Source organism: Austrofundulus limnaeus, unplaced genomic scaffold (assembly GCF_001266775.1).
Source record: "Austrofundulus limnaeus strain Quisiro unplaced genomic scaffold, Austrofundulus_limnaeus-1.0 Scaffold15, whole genome shotgun sequence".
NCBI lineage: Eukaryota > Metazoa > Chordata > Actinopteri > Cyprinodontiformes > Rivulidae > Austrofundulus > Austrofundulus limnaeus.
This window is the reverse complement of record NW_013952417.1, coordinates 2770095-2777308: the sequence shown is the minus strand read 5'-3', so window position 1 is coordinate 2777308 and position 7214 is coordinate 2770095. Positions and strand designations below refer to the sequence as shown.

At 43.0% G+C, this 7214-nt stretch overlaps 1 protein-coding gene across 1 annotated transcript in view; it reads right to left on the bottom strand.

Moving 5' to 3' along the window:
• Positions 1 to 1408: 1408 nt before the first annotated feature.
• Positions 1409 to 7214, bottom strand: part of colgalt2b (collagen beta(1-O)galactosyltransferase 2b) — a gene marked incomplete at its 3' end in the record, with an annotated part of 28247 nt that continues 22441 nt past the window's right edge. The window contains 6 exon segments of the mRNA XM_014002887.1: positions 1409 to 1615; positions 1728 to 1855; positions 5390 to 5522; positions 5781 to 5887; positions 6057 to 6130; positions 7050 to 7169. Coding sequence (XP_013858341.1) covers positions 1409 to 1615; positions 1728 to 1855; positions 5390 to 5522; positions 5781 to 5887; positions 6057 to 6130; positions 7050 to 7169 — 769 coding nt within the window.

Sequence of the window (7214 nt, the reverse complement as noted above, 5' to 3'; positions counted from 1 at the left end):
AGCTTTTTTAACCACCTCGRTGGCCTTGGCACCAGAGGTTGGAGAGTCCGACCCAGGGTCCCCAGGCTCTGCTTCCTCATGGGAAGAAGTGTCGGTAGGATTGAGGAGGTCCTCGAAGTATTCCGCCCACCGRCCCAAAACATCCCGAGCTGAGGTCAGCAGCGCACCATCCCCACCATAAATAGTGTTGGTGGCGAACCGCTCTCCCCCCCTGAGATGCCAGATGGTGGACCAGAATCGCCTCGAAGCCATACGGAAGTTGTTTTCCATGGCTTCTCCGAACTCCTCCCACGCCAGAGTTTTTACCTCAGCGACCACCCAAGCTGCAATCTGCTTGGACTGCTGATACCTATCAGCTGCTTCCGGAGTCCCACAGGCCATAAACACCCCCCATAGGACTCCTTCTTCAGCCTGACAGCATCCCTCACCGCTGGTGTCCACCAGCGGGTTCGAGGGTTGCAGCCACGACAGGCACCGACAAATTTACGGCCACAGCTCAGGTGAGCCATCTTGACAATGGAGTCACGGAACATGGCCCACTCGTACTCAATGTCCCCCACCTCCCCCAGAACGTGTTCGAAGTTCCCCCGGAGGTGTGAGTTGAAGCTCCGCCTGACGGGAGACTCTGACAGACGTTCCCAGCAGACCCTCACAATACATTTGGTCTGCCAGGTCTGATTGGCATCCTCCCTCACCAACRGAGCCAACTCACCACCAGGTAGTRGTCAGTTGACAACTCCGCCCCTCTCTTCACCCGAGTGTCCAAAACATGCGGCTGCAGATCAGATGAGACGACAACAAAGTTGATCATCGAACTGCGGCCTAGGGTGTCCTGGTGCCAAGAGCACATATGGACATCCTTATGCTTGAACATGGTGTTCGTTATGAACAATCCATGATGAGCACAGAAGTCCAATAACAAAACAACACTCGTGTTCAGATCGGGGGTGGGGTGGGGGGAGTTCCTCCCAATCACGCCTCTCCAGGTCTCACTGTCATTACCCACGTGAGTGTTGAAGTCCCTCAGCAGAACGAGTGAGTCCCCATTAGGAGCCCTCTCCAGCACCCCCTCCAAGGACAAAATTTGCTGTGTAAAATCTCCATTTTGCTGCATTTCGCCAGCTAAATTAGTGTTTAGAAGAGGACATGTTAAAATGCTGTTTCTGTGCATGAAATACCACGTAGAGCTCAGTTATTGTTTGTTAGCAGTGCACAGCCATAGCGATGCAATGAAGAACGTGGAAGTTGGCCCTCGAAGAAATTGAGTTTGACCCCCCTGATCTAACTCAAAGAAATTGTCAGTTTGTTCTGAAACCARAGCGTGTTTGTAGACATCATCCAGTAATGGATTTAAAAGTTTTGCCACATTTACTCTGTAATTTTAAAGGAAAGTGAAGTAATGACTAACTTGGGGTGTTTGTTAAACATGACGGGAAGAAACTCGTCAACAGGGAGCATCTTGGAGAAAGGCTGAGCAGCCAGTAACTTTCTGGCCCCTTGTTGTGACAGCGCGTAGGCGAGGGTCCAGTAGGAGTAGTCGGCCTCCACCAGGTTGTTTATACCCTCCACTGACTGCTCCGGCTGCTGCACCTGCATCCGTTTACGCCCCACGTAGCTGAAGGGAGGCAGAACATTCTATTGATCAGTGTTCAAATAAAAACAATGTTTTTCGATCGTAAAATCGAATCCAGACACAGATGTTCAGGTAAACAAAGCAGGATTCTTACATGAGGTCCCAGTCCAGCTGGGTTCTGTTGATGTCATCCATGATGGTCTGAAGCCTCCGTTTAAACCTGGGCTCAAATCTCACGTCATCCTCCAAAACTAGAACCTTCTGGAGTCCACGATCCACCACCTGATTATCAAAGAAGATAGATAAAGTGGTTTTGCCACATGTTTAGCTCTCTGCTTTGCTGATTTTAGAGGATCACTGTCCGTTCTAACTGATCAAATGATGTACTAACTTTATAAGGATCTCGCATTACTTACACATGTTGGCCTTAATGTGTTATTTATTTATTCTAATAAAAGTTGCTGTTTGTGACACATGAAAAAAATCTAATTACTCAAAAAATTATATATGTTTAGTACATTTTTCACTTTAGTAAGTCACCATTTTTTTATTGACACAATGCAATTCTGGGGATGATGATGATGATGATGATGATGATGATGATGATGATTATTATTATTATTATTATTATTATTATTATTATTATTATTATTATTACAGTTGAGACTGAGAAACAAAGAGTCAGTGCTAAAAAGCTTTGATGTGTGACAATAAGTTTATATTTTGTATTAGTTTTTATGTTTTGCACAATATATAAGTTGAACCAAACATGATGTTTAGTATTAGCTCTGGAGCTAATGCTGTACAGTACTGCCATAAACTAAGTTTAGTGCATTATTTCTTTGTTGTAACAATGCTTCTTGGCAATAAACCTTATACCATTAGAAAGCCTGTTAATTTCCATTTTAAATGGTGCTATATTTGTAAGGAACATGCATTTGTGGGATGAGGAGTAGAGCTGAGTATGTGGGTTCCGCACAAGAAAAATTACCAAATCTTCTCTGCCAAACAGCTTATTTTGCTGTTGCTATTGAAACTTGTTTTGAACTTCTGGTACCCCCAGGTGCTACTAATCAAACACTAACAGGCTAAGCTGAGGTTTTCCTTACTTGAAGCAGCTCCATTGTCCTCCATCCTCATTTTCATTTGCAGGATGAGTCATTTCTACATTCTCCTCTTAATGAGCTCTGGTTTCATTTAAAAGAGGTAATCATCAGATATTATCCAAAATTAGTCTATGGGGTGGWTAGAGCTCGCACCAGAGGACCTAGTAAACAGCAGCATTCAAACAGAATGCCTTACAGAGGGAATAACATGGCAACATCCATGTGACAACAGCCTATATTTTTTACATTTAAAAAAACTATAATAAATAGTTTATCTATAAATAAATGTTTATTAAATAATGCCCAACATTAAAACTAGTCAGAGTTCCCTTTAAATAAGATGCAGAAACCATCGTAACGTGACATGAATTTAGACWGCAGATGTTTTTGGACAAAAAATATATATTTTAAACTGTTGCGTATTTCAAAGTGATCAAAGTCATGAAATAGATAGGAGGACAAAACTCTTAAGCCAGACTAGAAAAAAATGCATATTTCATTTAGGTTTAAATGAGTACTAACTAAAACTAAATCTCATTTTTCCTTATTAGTTAATTAGTTTGACTCATTCTGTTTTGCAAATTGTTTCAAACAGGCCATCACAGGGAACCAACCATATAGTGACTGTTATCAGTGTAAAGAAATCCTAAATGTATCTATAATTAACAAAGTAATGAAAAGRTGAAACAAGTGTGAAGTTATGTAAAATAACATATTTTATGAACCAGAATGAAAGGGTTAGAGTTTGGGCTTTGTTTGAAGATGACAGAAATCTGTTAGAAATATGTACAGCATGAAAGATACTGACTACCAGAGATGGGGACTCGTGACTTGGACTTGGACTTGAGTCAAACTTAAGTCCCTACTATTAGACTTATGCTGCGTTCACACCGAACGCGATTTCAGCTTCAAAATCGCAGCCAACGCTGAAGCTTGAAGCTYGTGCACTTTGAGGTCAGACGCAGGTCAGCTCTTAAAGCGCTGCACGTCAACAGCCTCCCCGCCCCTCCCTCCTCTGTCGGGCTCTGTTTAATGTCGGACGAGGAAGTGGCTTTGCTTTATTTACAGAGAGCAAGAGCATGTCACGTTCATCAGATAATTATTTCATAATTAATTCACCAGATAATTCAGAGTAGAGGCTCACAGCTCGCTTTCAGGACTATTTTTCCAGTCTGATGAGCCGCTGCCACGTATTGGTGAGGATATCTCCTGTCAGGACACCGACTGCAGGCACTCGATTTCAGCTAAAGAGCTCCTCTCCATCTGTTTCAGGTTAGTGGACACCATTCAGTAAACTGTCCCGTCGGGAAATATGTCGCTACGTCACACAGTGGAGTCTCTCTGATTGGTTGACGCGGCGCGTCGAGCTGCAAAAGTTCAGATTTTCTAACTTCAGCGATTTGCGCCTCAAGCACGTYGAACGCTCAGATCGTTCAAATCGTTCAAATCGCGCTGCTCTAATCGCGCTTGAGGCGCCGCAGCMCTTCCCGACGTTGCTTGAAGCGCGTCCACCATAGACTTTGTATGTAAACCTGAGGCTCCTGATGCTGAAATCGTGTTTGGTGTGACGCACCATTAGACTTGACTTGGACTTGGACCCTAAAAACTTGAGACTTGACTTGGTCTTGTGGTTTGAGACTTGCGAATAATGCAAGTCTTTTCACTGCCCGGCTCACGATGCTCACTCCCTCAATACATCTCCATGCTCTGCTCTTTTGAGAACAAACACATAAAGTTTTAAGTGCAAAGACATTTACTCCTGCTCTCAAACTGAAAATATACGCKCTTGATTAAAGTCAGAAAAATTCTTCCATACACTCCACCCCACTTCACCTGATGGGAGGGGCCAGCACCGTACAATGTTAATGACATGTACCCTACGTGACAAACAGAGCTTCAGCATGGCAGGTGYAYTGCAGTAGGCTGCTCCACTGCCATTCATTATAAGCTTTGCTWACAGAGACTTTATTCAACGCCATGACAAGAGACTGGTAAAATGCAAAGTGTGTGGAGTCCAAATCCAAAATTTGTTTTTGTGATGACTTGTGTGGCCATTTTACTGTAAGGTTCATCATCTTCACTGGCATACTTTTATGCATTTTAAAAACATTTCTGGTATTTTATTGTAAAATCAGCAGCAGACTTGTTGGATTTGTTCTTTGTCAATGGCAATATGCTTTTGTAAGACTACATGTGCAAAATACAGTTAATACTCTAAATGCTTGATTGTTTTTTCAACCTTAACCTTATTTGCATTTTTAAAACAGTATTATGTTTTAATATTTTATTAAAATATAGTATTATAGAGCCCTGTGATGGACTTGCGACCTGTCCAGGGTGTACCCCGCCCCTCGCACTGTGGCTGCTGGATATGGGCACCAGTGACCCACGCAACCCTGAAAAGGAAGAAGCGTGTACAGAAAATGGATGGATGGATGGATGGATAGTATTATAGAATATAATCTAGTATAGTTAGAATACCTTTGATCAAACTGCCAGTTAAGTAATACATGCAACTAGACTTGGAACTGAGGTCAAGAGACTTGAGACTTGACTTGGATTTTTGGTCAAAGACTTGTGACCTGACTTGGACTTGCAAAAAAAAGACTCGTGCACATGTCTGCTGACTACTGATCTCAACTCCACAGAGTTGCACTTTGAATTAACTACAGATCAACACACAAGCTGTCACTCATTATCCAGCTCTCACYTGTGTCCATACGGAGTGATGGCTCAGGAAGCAGCCGATCTCCCCCCGGGTCAGAACACGACCAGAGTATGGATCCTTGTAGTCAGGCATCATTTCAATACCCAGAGCCTGGAGCTGGGAACCATTCAGAGCCCTGAGACAAGAAACATTTATGGACATTGATGAGGAGAGGAGAAAATGATATTTAGCAACACGTTAGATAGTGAGAGGTTCGGCGGCACCAGCCTCCCCATGACTCAGAAAGGAATAAACGGCTACAAAAAGTAAAAGTTTCCCTATCCAAGTAAAGGTGTGTTAGAAAGCTGCTGTTTCACATCAGTTCACACATTTCCGTCCAGATCAGGACCCACTTCAGGCTGATTGTTTAGGTGCATGTAGGATTGTGACCTACTTGCCGTCCACTGCATCTATCAGAACGGCCTGAAGGCCCAGAGAGGCCATTGTTTTCAACATCCTGGTTCTTCTGTCCAGCCTGCGTTTCAGATTAATCAGGAAAACCTAAACAACGGGAAAAAAAGAAACAGGAAAACTATTTTAATRCCTTTAAACACTAATTCTATTATTCTTTACAGCAGATCAGGTTTCATGAGAGAACCAGAGATTTTCACAGAAAGTGGTTCTAGCTTATAAAACAACAAATTMAAAAAATGAAACCCTTATAACTTACTTCATCAAAGCCCATCTTAGACAGAGGTGAAAGAGATGAGTGGACAAACTCTGAGGGGTTGATGTCATGGTCAACTGGTGAAGGAAGGAAAAGGGAGGAGAAAGGTTTATAAAATCAAACACCGTGCAGTTAGAACATTTCCTCTTGTTTAGTCCAACTCTAAACAGAGAGAAGAGCAGGAAAAGAGGCAAATGAGATGGAAGATGGAGGGGAGGAGGATGAGGAGAAGGAGATGAGGAAGGTCGACATGATTTTACAGCAGTGGGTCGTCGAGGTCAAGAGTGTGAAAAAAACAACTTGAGAGGTGAAGTGGTCACGGTCAGAGGAGTCAAAACATTCAGTGTGTGTGTGTGTGTGTGTGTGTGTGTGTGTGTGTGTGTGTGTGTGTGTGTGTGTTTCCTAGCATTTGTGACCTTGTGAGGCCCATCCAAAATTCACTACCTTGTGGGGACCCACTGCTCCTTATTGGGGGACAAAACCCGGTCCACATAAGTTCAAAGGCTGGTTTTGGGTGGGTGGAGGGTGGGAGGTTAATTTTAGGACTAAACTGAGTTTAGTTTATTGTTAAGTATGTACTGGGGTGGTATGGTTTACTGTATAGGCTRTAAAAATGACTGAAAAATGAATGGAAATCAATGCAAAGTCCTTACGAGGATTGAAAAACTAATGTGTGTGCATGGTTTTGTTACCTGGTGGGGACGATTGTTGACCATTTTCCCTGTTCACACAGCCTTGTGAGGACACACTGTTTCTTATGGGGACAAAAGTCCAGTCCCTATTGGGGGGAATATCATTGGTGGGTTGGGGGTTTGGGTTAGGACTAAGGTTTAAACTGAGTTTAGTTTTGGGGTCAGGTATGTACTGGGGTGGTTATGTTTAGGGTATGGGTCACAGTTAGGCTATAAAGTGACTGGTAATTGAATGGAAGTCAATGCAAAGTTCCCATAAGGATAGAAGAACAAATGTGTGTGTGTGTGTGTGTGTGAGACTCACTCAGAGCTTCTGTAATGGTGTGTATGAAACTCTCTCTTTCATCTTCCACGTGTTGTTGAGGCTTCAGAGGAATCGGAAGGAAACCGTAGTGTTCTCTGTTACACACATACATCTGCACACCTAAAACACACACACACACACACACACACACACACACACACACAC